Raw genomic sequence first — 12746 nt, 5'->3', positions numbered from 1 at the left:
TTTCATATATTTATTTATATTTATATTTATATTTTGTATCCTTATAAAATTACCTAAAATTTTTTACCAATTGCTTTATATTTAAAAGATGGTCCATACAGTGTAGCTGATAGGTCTAACCCCAAAAGTGGCCTTAGTGCCATCTTTAACTCTGCCATCTCTGGTGTAGTCAAGTCCTACAGTAACAAATATCAGGGCTGCTTTAAATCTTGGCTGCCTATAAGAATTGGCTTGCAACTGGTACCAGGAAGAAGATAACCATATCCTTACCAGTGCCATTTATGCTGTAACACAATCAGTGCCAGGCTATGCCATCCATCAGGGAGGATAAGCATGAGAATGAGTGGTGTAAGGCTGAGGCAATCCTTGGGCACCTGTTTAGGACAATTTTACAAGCTACTCATACAGCCAGAGCAGGAGTCAGCACATGGCCCTGGGAGTCTACGATTGCAGTGAACAAGAACCTGTGATTTAACAGAGCAGTATTAGCAGCATGTAGATTTGCCAAGAAAACAGTAATGGACATGAGGGAATACTATTTTGTCTTGCAGAGGAAGCTAGTAGAGGCCAAGTACACAGAAATGGACATTAAAGACTTTGATGGAAACAAAGAGCTCCCTGTCTGCTTTCCTGAAGGTCTAAGCAGATAGCATCAGAAAACACACATGGAAAGTTGGTGCTTGCAGACTAGCTTAGATACAACCACGATGGCCTGTTTGGCCACAACTAGTGTTAACTATATTGGGAAAGAAAGCAGACAAAAGAGTCCTAGTACAGAGTGGTCATGGAGGTAAACAATGTACCACACATATAATTAAAGTTGTCTGATTATATGAAATAATAACAGTCATTCAGCTATATATAACCACAATTGCTGGGATAGAGTATCTAAGAGATGGTTTAATACGAAATTTTGCAATTTTTCTAACTTTGTAAAAGCAAAGAATACAAAATACTACCTAAAAGATTCATTGGTAACTTTGATTGAAGGCTTTTATCAATCATATCTTAAACAGTAGTAAAGTAAGTTACTGTTTGTTTCATGCATGCATTGTTCAAAATGCTGTGGCTGCACGTGAAAAAAAAGCCTCTTTTTGTGGTTGTCACACATCACTTGGAGTTTTTTTTTCAAGCAAAGGAACATTTTTATAGGGCAGAGGGTGAGAAGGTAGAAGCAAGGGTAGGGAAGAGCTTGCAGGAGAAACAGTGTCCAGAAGGCACCTGGGGACAGAGCACATTCCAAGAAAGGAGATTTCTGTAAGCAACCAGAGGAGTTGTGTGGGGTTTTGTGTTGTTCAGGCAGCCATGGAAATTTGCTGGCCTAAAGCTTTACCAGAGGAAGGACACTATGAGACCAGGGAGACATTTGTTTTCTGCTCTTTTTGCTTATTTTGTCTTTAGAATGATTTTTTTTTAAAATTTTTTTTACAAGAAAACCTAGCAATAGAGCTGTGAAAGATTTTTATTCAGAATACTTTTATAGCTAGAAAACTAAGAACTTGGGGGAAGAGAAGGTTGATTAATGATGATCATTCCTCCATAGCCCTGTGTGACAAAGGCCTTGAGAACCATAAAAAAACCAGGCTCATTTGGAATGGAAGTTTCAAGTTCAATTTAAGGCATCTATGGATTGTACAAAGAAACCAGAGTAGCAACGACCAACTTCAGGAGGTTTACTTTAGTATTCATTCAACCTGACATATCAGAAAGAACAATCCCAGGAATGTATCTGATTCTGGTTCAGGGGAAACTCATTTCCATTGCTTTCATTCTGTTAAATAACCCTTAGCTGCCAACAAGACAGCTTTACATGCGTGTGTTTCTGTGTGTGTGCGTGTGCACACACATACGAAAAGGTAGAAAAATGACTTTTGCTTCACTTGATTCAGCTGAAGTGGATGTTCAAGACAGTTTCAGACTATGCTTTTAAATTATGTGCCTATCTTCTTGAGTGTTCTTTTGAAAAATGGATTCTTAATTCACTCAAACTTCTTATTCTTAAGTAGGGAATAATCATACAAATCCTACCAGCTCTTGATGGTTTTTTTTGTGTAGGTCTCTTCTGTTTCAAGTTTATAAAATTAAAAATATATGGTACTACATGTTTCAATCACAGAAAACAGTACTACCATCACCAAGATTTACATATTTAAAGGATATGCTAAGTAAACTAGACAGTAATCCTTATTATAGTTTCTGTATTTAAATATTTCTGTATTTCTTCATCTGAAGCTGAAGAAAAATGTTTCAGAAATGTTCCTTTGTATTTTCAACGGTTACATGGTCTGCTCTGGCAGTGAGTTATCTATGATGATGGAAAGTCATCTCCCATTGGGAGAATTACTCCCATCTCTCCTTTGGTAAGCTCTCCCAAACAGACATTTTAATTAGGTATACTCCTTTTAAATTATATTTTTCACCTTTATAATTTTTATTCCTGCCAGTCAGTTTAAAGATATTGAGGGACAGCCAGAGAAATGCACAATTTTTTATCAGAAAATAAATTAAGACACATTTAATGTTCACAAAACAACACACAATAAAACAACTATTGCAAGAACATATAACATTCAATGAAGTATCATTACTGCAAAATTATCATACTAACCTAACTGAACTGAACTCCAGCTTTTTAAATGTAGTATTAACCATTTCATAAACACCTAATATATGGAAACAAAACAAGTGGCATCATCAACATGAATAATTTGGTTAACAATATGAAAATATGAAAACAACGATTTTGCAAGCGGAGTTCTAAAGATAAGAGTCTCTGCAAGGTCTAACAGTTTCAAATGGAATCTGAAACTCAAAAGAAAAGATGCAGAAACTCTCCTTAGTTTTCTCCAAGACTTGTCTAATATGGGGTTTGTACAAGCTCTGTACTTGTCCAGTTGGGCAGCAAGAGGGATGTGCCTGCTGTGTAGGACAGATGCAGAGGCAAGAGAGGAGATCCTGGCTCATAGCTGCCTGTCAGTGAAGTGGCACAACAGCGGGGAGGGGAGGTGAACTGAGCTGAGCATCCCAAGGAATGCAGGGGAAGCACCGGGCTGTGCAATTCATGAAAAGGGAGGGCAGGACAGTGCCGCACCCTGTGGCAATGAAAGAGAGCAATGAGAGCCTTAGGAGACACTTCCAGAAAGAAATGTTCTCTCTCTGCATCTTTTTGGGCCCTCTTTCTGAAGGTGAAGTCATTAAGTAGAGCCTAGAGACAATGATTTCCAGGTTCATGAGCTACACTGCATGCAAGAAATCATATGCTGGGCAGTACCTCTATTTCTTCCAAAAGCACTAAGGAGTTTATCATAGGACTTCTCTTATCTGATAAAATTATTTATTGGATACAGCTAAGGACTGTGGTGGAATTCTATTCACTCAGAGATTCACATACTCCTGTCTTCTAAAAATCTGTAGTCAAGCAGCAGACTATCAGAAGCTTTCTACATAAATCTGTTTGGGAAATGAAAAATGACAAAACACAGATACATAAAAACAGACAGACAGGAGAGGTGTGGCTCTGATTCCACATAACATAAATACCTCATTGTGCATCAGTGGCTTTCCTAATTATAAACAGGTCAAAAGAAGGTAACCTTCATGCAATAATTAGGCTCATCTCCCACTGTAATATTGCCAAGAACACATTCATCAGACATGTAAATAAATTTATGGAAAAAGGAAAAGCATAGCATTTGACTCAGTATAACATCACATTTACAGTACTATATATCTCAGTGATGTGATTTTTATTCTTTAAAATACTACCTCAAAAGTATATCAAATGGATATTAATGACTGCTCATTATATTATTAAGCAGACCCACAGAATGCTTAATTTTAACAAGTGTATACAATTAAATTTAAAAAGCCAGATTAAGACTCCCCACAGAAGTCTTTGTCTTTATTTTTTAAAAAAAAAGTAGATAAATAAATTAAAAAAAAAAACCAACACCAAACCTCCCCAAAAAAGCCCCACACCCCTCCCCCCGCAAAAAAAAGAACCCACCACTGTTAATCACTATTGTGGATATTGTTTTACATCCTTAGCACTGCTATACTGATGTTTTTCCCACTGATCAAGGAGATCAAAGAAATCTGATGTCTCACAAGAGATTTGAACTACAGCAAAGACAATTCCTCTTAATTCCTTGTCAGTTTTTGAACACTGTCCAAATCAGATGAACAACATCTTGCTGTTCTCAATGAGACCTGCGTGCAATGAGACTGATAGTCTCAGGAAATTCAGAATAAAGTAAAGAATTTTTTTTCCTTGTATATGAGTTTGACTCATGCCCAGCTTTGTAATCAATCTCCCAATTGTTCTGCAGCCTTTCATGGTTTATTTTGCAGTCTCATCTCTTTTCTTAGCAACATGTACCTATAGCTTCAACCTACTACTATCACTTTGTGCCATAGCAAGCAGTATCAGTAGAGACCATGGAATAAGCATAGACTTTGAAATGTCCTGCCCTTCCAGAAATGAAATTTTTATGTCACATCCCCATCCATACACGGCACTTGATGTTTGTTTCCACACTTTAGCCTAGCACTGTTGTTAAAAATTTGGGGGTTTAATTGATTGAATTGACACCAAACTGACAGTACACCATCTGATAGGAATCCACAGTGGTAAACATCCAGGGAACCACTATGGTGTGCTTCTCTACTGCATTCATCTTGCTGTTAATATGTTGTAGAGCTGTTCGAGCTTGCATTCAATTCTTGGAAGGTGCTATTTCTGTCATTGAAAAATTCTGAGGCTGTAGCAGATCATTCCAGATTCCCATGAGAGCTTAATCCTCCCACTCAGTGCTCACAGGCCCCAAATCGTTGTTTCACATGCATATATAGCTCAATAAATGCACATGAAAGTGGTCAACTTCATCTTCTTCCCCATAGATTTTCACAAGTACACTACAAAGTTGATATTTTCCCTAACAGAAATAGCTGATCAACTTATTTTTCTACAGATAAAATGTCAGGAAGATGGAAAAGGAACATGTAAAGGCATAAAGGTAGCCTGGAACATACAGATCTATGGTCTAAAATCATATGGAGATGGCAGAGAACTCCAGAAAACACTGATATTTTCATATTGTTAACCAAAACCCCCCCTAGTGCAATTTACAATATGACAGTATTGACAGCAACTTGCTAGCAAACCCTGGGTTTGAATGGATGCAGTGACAAAGCAAACATAGGATGACTATGCCAAAATAGCTAATGTCAGGGCTGTTGTATTTACAGAACTACTGCTAACATGCTTTCCTACTGACAGTCAGGCATTAATAACCTTTCCATAACCTTAAATGAAAAATACCACAATGCAGATTGATAGTTCATACAGATGCCATAGTGGCACGTAAATCACTGGGCTTCATGCTGGATGTCTAGGAGCAGGTTAGATAAACACCTATCAGGAATGGCAGGAATATTCACAATTCTCTTTCACAGCAAATTTCTGTTTTTCTGATGACTTGATTTAAACCAACTGCTGGGCATATCTATTGAAAAATTACCTTTCCTATGTCTCAGCTCACAAGTTGCATGAGACTGGTTCAATTCTCTGCATTGTAGAAAAAGATTCTATTTAGGATCAACAATAATGTTACATTAAACTACAAACTAGTTCTAAATATAAAAAACCTAGTACTAAATATAAAACATTTGGTTACAGACTCTTGCAACAGCAGTAGCAAGAGAAGTCTCACAATGGCTAATGATTTTTTTTCAGCTTTATATCACACACTTAAACAAGTAAAAGCATTCACACTGTGTGAGACACACCACAAATGCACAGAGGTGAGTGGTAAAGATTTTGCAGTGGACCCCACTCAAGTCAAGTGCACACAGGACCTATCTCACTAATCTTACCAAAACTTGCTTTTAAATTGCCTTGGACACTGGTGTGTGTCCTACAGTTGCTAAAGATAAGAACTAGATACAAAATCTTTCTTCACTTTCATTATTCCTGTGTGGAACAACGCACAGTGAGTTATAGATCTTACTATGCCCAAAAAATCTTAAAGGGGATGAAGAACTCATCAGAAAGGATACACAACAAGATCCCATATAATGCACCCTGTCCTTGATCTGAGATTTCAAAATTTATACATTTTGTGGGGTACCTGGCTAATGATTTCAGTATCTGAACATAAAAGTTTAATAACTGCATTTTATCATGTCAGAGCTATAGTACTGCATTTCACCTGACTATGCTCTCATTTATACACTGATATATTCTATATCTATGTACATATATACATAAATATAGGTACTCATTCCCAAACAGGTAGCTAACATATTTTGATTAAAATAAGAGAAATATACAGGAAGAAAATTCTAAAGTTCAAATAGAATTTGGGATTTTAAAAATCATCATACAGTATTAATTTTAAAATATTTGTTTCCATCTTGATTTGGCAACAGGACTGAATCCATTAGTATGCGGACTGGAAAGTGAATAAACAGTTTCATTAAGGAGACATGTTAGCTCCAACAATGTTTATTGGGGCAAGCCTGCACTCCGGCTGCATATGGTGTACCTTTAAATAGGGCCGTTAAAATACCAAATAAAACGTCAAAGTCTGTCAGGTCTGGAGCTTTTATAAATTGTTTAGACTGGGGATAATTTGGGTTCCGTACATCCCGCCCCGCACACCCGCGCAGGGCGCTGGGAGCGGGAAGGGCCCGGGAGAGCGGGGCTCGGGTGGGCAGCAGCGGGAAGGGCCCGGGAGAGCGGGGCTCGGGTGGGCAGCAGCGGGCAGGGAGCAGGAAGGGCCCGGGAGAGCGGGGCTCGGGTGGGCAGGGAGCGGGCAGGGAGCGGGAAGGGCCCGGGAGAGCGGGGCTCGGGTGGGCAGGGAGCGGGCAGGGAGCGGGAAGGGCCCGGGGGAGCGGGGCACGGCCGGGCCGCCAGCGGGCAGGGAGCGGGAAGGGCCCGGGGGAGCGGGGCACGGCCGGGCCGGCAGCGGGCAGGGAGCGGGAGAGCGGGCCCCGGGCGGGCAGCAGCGGCAGCGGGCACCGCCCGCCCTCGCCCTCCGCCAGCCCCGGCCCTGCCGCCCCTCTCGCTGGGTGGTATCCCGGCGTTACGCACGTGACTAAACAACCGCGCTTAAAATAAAAAATAAAAAATAAAAAAATTAAAACTTGACTTCAAAGGGAGTGCCGCAGCCTCTGGCCGGAGGTGTGCCCTAACTTCACCTCGGGCTGCGGCACCTCCGCGCTGGCACCGCCCGCGGCCGCGGCCGCCCCTCACGCCCCGCCACACCTTGGCGGCCGCGCTCCCCCTCCGGCCCCGCCGCCTCCCCGAGCCCAGCGCTGGAACAACGCCGCCCTTGAGCCCCCCGCGCTCCCGGCCCGCCCGGCGCTCCCACCCACGGCGCGGCCCGGACCTCACCTTCAGCTCCCGGGAGGCCACGCGGGCCGCCAGCTCGATGACACAGCCCACCGCCATGCGCGCCGCCCCGGCCGAGTGCAGCTCGTTCCAAACGGTGTCACTGTCCACCTGAGCAAACAGCCGGGCCCGGGAGGAAGGCAGCCGAGAGGGGAGAGGGAGAGGGAGAGCATGAGAGAAAACAAACCCGTGAGGGAGGGCTGGCAGCGTGACAGCCCGTGTACAATAACATCAGTCTTCCGTGCCGGCCAGCTGAAAGGCCTTCTGGACATGGCTTTGCTTATGCTTTTTCTCTGCACGGGCTTCTCCAATGGAAACACATTCCTGTCATGCCTCGCTGCCATTCCCTGTTTAGATTTCTCATTACAAACAGTGTTACATCGGCCGGGCCGGGCCTGCTCGCCAGACGCTCCTCAAGGCGGCTGGTGAGGGGACGGGACCTGCCAGCCCCGGCACCATCGGCAGCGTCCGTGGGGAATGTCCATGGGGAATGTCCATGGGGAATGTCTGTGGGGAATGTCTGTGGGGAATGTCCATGGGGGATGTCTGTGGGGAATGTCTGTGGGGAATGTCCATGGGGGATGTCTGTGGGGAATGTCTGTGGGGAATGTCCGTGGGGAATGTCCATGGGGGATGTCCATGGGGAATGTCCGTGGGGAATATCCATGGGCAGTGTCCATGGGGAATGTCCATGGGCAGTGTCCATGGGCAGTGTCCATGGGGAATGTCCATGGGCAGTGTCCATGGGCAGTGTCCATGGGGAATGTCCATGGGAAGAGCCACCCCAGCAGAGGCACGGGCAGCCCGCGCCACCAAAGCTCAGCAATGGCACATCAGTGGCCCCTTTCTTAAGAACAAAACAGAGTAGTAACCCCTCGCTTTTCCTTCCCAGGCGGTTGTCTCTAAGTGACTGAAATGGGAGCAATTAATGGTTTTGAATAATTTCAGCAGTCACTCTTGCCACAGGCAGAAAATGGAATTACATAAAGCAAGACCCTTGCTGTATCTCCAGTTTTGATGAACTAATAAGCATTGGCTGGAAGGCTTTATTTTTTGTAACAGATGAATGAGGGGGGTTAAAGTGGAGAAAGTTATCTTCTGCACCTTCTAAATTAGAAAGTGTGACATGTAAAGCTTTACATTATAGAGAATATGCTACAAAGGTGGCTAAGCAGCACAGCTCTACAGCTTCAATCAGTGTGCCAAAACTTTACTTTCGAAATCTATTTTTAATAAGTATTTATTTGCAGAAACATACCAAAACACATAGGTGAAATGTATATCCCTATATATATAATATATATTATGTAAAGCAGACAAGTTGGTGTTAAATAGTCTGAAAAAGTTATCCAAAGAGACAGCCAGACTTCCTCAATGCTCCATGGGAAGTGCATTTAATTGTAGCATACCGTACAAATTTATCATGAAAAGAAAAACGTTTAGAAATAGACAAAATACTGTGGCAGATGCTTTTTGGATGACTTCCAAGCACACTGAGACATGTTTTCAGTTTGAACCAGAAGCTTCTGTTCCTAATTCCTTTAAAAAATAAATAAATAAAAAAGAAAGAAATCAAGTAATTGAAAATGGATGCAATTGCTACTTGACTCTGGAAGTTCTGAGGAATTTCTCTGATTAGTTATTTGAAACAGAAAGAAGCTTGATCTAAGCTTGATCTTCTCTACACCTGTCAAATGTCTTTGCCATTACTGTTACAATAATATTATATTTCAAGCTACTTAGATGATCTTATTTTTCAGTATCCTGGACCTGATTTTTCTATCATTTTGATCAGTTTTGTGTGCATGCAGCAGAACTAATGAAAATAGTTTGTATTTGCAGTAGACCTGAATAAGAAAACTGGATTTTGCTTGCAAATTTTAGAATAACAGTAGTGACAGCACGTTGTGTCATCTGAGAAACTCAAAATGTTATACAAACACAAGCATAATCAACTGTACGGGATAATTTATTATACTTTTTTTTTTTGTAGATTGGTAGCTTGAGATTTAAATAAATAAAGTTCAGGAAAGATGCACATTGATCAATAGGGCGCTAGAAATAAGAAAGAAACCAAGTAGTAAAAAAATAATGACATAAGTAACATTAGGCAAACCTTCAAGTTATCTCTATTGCTTTAAAGGAACTGTGAATCAAATTTCATTTTTAAAGCTAATCAGGAGATAAATAAGTAGAGGTCATTGGTTAAATCAATTGAATCAAACCATAATAAAGTTTGAAAAATACTGTGCAGTATTTTAAATAAAGAAGTATCAGCAAGAGGGCTGAGAGGGAGTACTTTCTTACCATTTTTATGGCCAGCAAATTAAGGTTAACGTGAAGGAGTGGCTGATGAAAATGATTCAATGGCAGCTGCTCTGTACACCAGGGCATGAGCAGGAGCAACCTGCATCCTCAAAGGGCCTATGATTCATTTCCAGGAAGGCTGATTAAGTTAAAATTGTAACCACAGCTTGAGAGTACCCACCCTTAAGACAGTTGTCTGCTCTGACACACGAGACTGCAGTCTCTCCATGTGCTGAATGCTGAGCATTGGCCAAGGTACAGCATTTATCATTTTCTGCTTTCAGCTGAGTGTGAGGAGACTGAACTGGGACAGTAAGACCAAGTATCTTCCACTGAAAAATTTCCCTCAGACCACTTGAATGACTGTTACCTTAATTTACCTGGACTGGTAGAAAAAAATGGGCAATCAGGAAACAGAACAATGTTTCCTGAGAAATTTTTCAAAAATGACCACCTAAATGAATACAGGAAACTCAGGATATTTTAGCTAATCTCTTGGGCATGGTACATGTAATGAGTGGTAAAGTCTTAAAACTAGGGGTAGCCAACTGAAGCTGCATACTTTAATGGACAGTTACTATAATACAAAAAAGTAACATAAATATATGAATCTTTGCCCTGAAAAGGCACAGTATTACAAACTTAGGTGTCAAATACTACTTAATATTCTTGCAAAATTAAGACTGAATTTCTGAGGAACATCTCATGAAGACTAGCCTAGAAGAACTTGCATCACACAGCCAATGCTTTAGCTGTAACAGCTAGAAAATGCCATCTCACTCCGTTTTATATCTCTATTAACTCTATGTATTCCTCTAAATGTTTCAGGTGTTTAAACAGAGATTTTCTTTTAGTGTTACTCAGTGTTTATTTTGTAAATTGCTGTTGAAATATAGTGGTATAAATGGCAAACCCATTAAAATTACAGCTACTAGTTGGCCCAGTTTTCAGGCTGTATATGAAATGAAGCTCTAAAGTCCTGCTGATATGCTTTTCTATATTCCTGTGAGATGAAATGGTTGGATTTTATACAAGTAAAGGGAATAGGATTAGACACTGTGGTTTCTGGTTCTAGTGCATGTATATATCACATGTATCTGACAGCCTATCTATGTGCTGACTGTGCATGAATTTGTGACAAATGTGATGCTTTATGAATCACAGACTATGACGAAGTCAGATGGAATTTTATAAGAGGTTATTTTTGTTCAAGTGCTTTGGAGCAGCCAAAGAATTCAGTGAAAAAACTGTCTGGATTAGGATTGTTTTTCAGACAATGTTAAACAAAATTTGAGGAAAACACATTTGTAGCTGAATTCTAACACAGAATCTTAGCCTTTTTTCTGTTTATTATGCTTAATATTTAAATATTACTTCTATTTAGGAGTCCTTTAAAAATTGTCAGGATAGAAGAATGTTCTGAATTGAAGCAAATAAAAAAAACAACATTTTTTTAAAGCATTGAAACCCCGGTGTTGAACTATGAGCATACTCCATATTTTGTTATCAAAAATCCTATCACTGCTACAGTTCTTCAAAGAAGAATTGTACATGGTAGTGCCAAGAGCCAGAGGACACGAGCCCTATTTGAACACTGACTTTCTAACACACATATGGATTTACTTCACTCCCAGTTTCCTGAATGAGCACTGTAGGTTGCAGGCTTTTTCAAGCACATCTAGTATAGCTCAATCATTGGCATGTGTAGCAAAGCTAATACTCTGCAAAGCTACAGATGATAGAAATTAAGCTACCTGTCCCTGAAGTGGATGTGGAGGCATTAAAGAGGAAGGGAATGACTTAAGTGAAAAGAAATGTAGGTAACTTCTCCTGACTGAATGAATTAATATTTCAAGCCCTATGTCTAGAAATTCTCTGCTTTGCACTACAAAAAAAACTTGATATGAATGCTTCCTGTAAGAAATATCTATGTGATTACAGCCATTTTTGCAATGAAAACTTGAAGCATACTCAAGCTAAGAAAGAAGCCTTACAGCAGAGATACTTCAACAGACAGAAAGCTTGTACTATAACCCTTTTTGGGCTGGAAAATTTCATTTTAAGGAAGACTGACTGTAAAATTTGAAAGTTACCAGCTCCTTATGCTATGCTCAGGTTGTGGCATATGTGAAAATGGTGAGGAAAGATATGGCAGTGTACCTGAGAGATTCCTTACTTAAAGATATGTCTGAAATCATTGTAATTGACAAAACTGGAAATTTTCCAGTCCTTGGAACAGGACAATTCCTTGTCCTGCTATTTAAATTTATCTACCTCAGGTGGGCAAAAAAGGAGTGTGATTAATAATTTTAAAGCATTTCTAAGATAATAATTGCTTTTTGTTTAACCTGTCCTTCCCGGCTACAATGGCTCTTCACTCCTCATCTTCTATTTCAGTCCTCTTTTTTCCAGAAATCTCCTGGGCCAAGTGGTCATTGCATCACAGCTCTGCTGACCAGAGATGCTGCTCACAGTCTAACAGACCTTTCAGTTTTTACACCCTGCATGATGTATTTATCTGTGCAAGTTATTTATCTTTCCTAAATTACTGTAAACTCTGAAGTCGCCTTGAATACATCCCCACTGATAACAATATGACAATATAAAAGAGAGCCGAAGGTACTGCTTTAGGATGAATTCAAAGCATCCTAGAACTTTCTCTCCCCACTCCTCCTCCCACCCACAAGCACACAAGTTATGATGTAATGTAAATTCATTTTCTGCAGTGGAATTCTGATTTTAATCCTAAGAGGAATTAAAAATACACTGAATTTCTCATTCTGCTCTGGATTCTCTGCACTTTTGTTGCCATCATTAAAATCAAAACCAGTCCTTTTAGGGATACCACACATCCCCACAAGAGATACTCATTTACTGACAACAGGTCAAAAATGCAATCTGTCATCTAGTTGTTCATGGAAACTTTGCCCTGTGATGCTCCTTGGATCGTGGTCATTGTATTCTGTGTGTCCAGTATTCTGGGCAACCAGAAGTTCTTTACAGTAATTTGAAAGGATTCTTTACCCTTTCTTTAAAGAGTGGAGGT

At 40.5% G+C, this 12746-nt stretch overlaps 1 protein-coding gene across 14 annotated transcripts in view; it reads right to left on the bottom strand.

Moving 5' to 3' along the window:
• Positions 1-12746, bottom strand: part of HDAC9 (histone deacetylase 9) — a 459263-nt gene that overhangs the window by 100209 nt on the left and 346308 nt on the right. For all 14 annotated transcript variants that reach the window (XM_083872072.1, XM_083872070.1, XM_083872068.1 and 11 more), the window contains one exon: positions 7397-7504. In XM_083872072.1, the coding sequence (XP_083728198.1) occupies positions 7397-7504 (108 nt within the window). The remainder of the gene's footprint in view (positions 1-7396; positions 7505-12746) is intronic.

This window comes from Zosterops lateralis (genome assembly GCF_965231275.1).
Source record: "Zosterops lateralis genome assembly, chromosome: 1".
NCBI lineage: Eukaryota > Metazoa > Chordata > Aves > Passeriformes > Zosteropidae > Zosterops > Zosterops lateralis.
The sequence above is the reverse complement of the archived record's forward strand: the minus strand, read 5'-3'. Positions and strand labels throughout refer to the sequence as shown.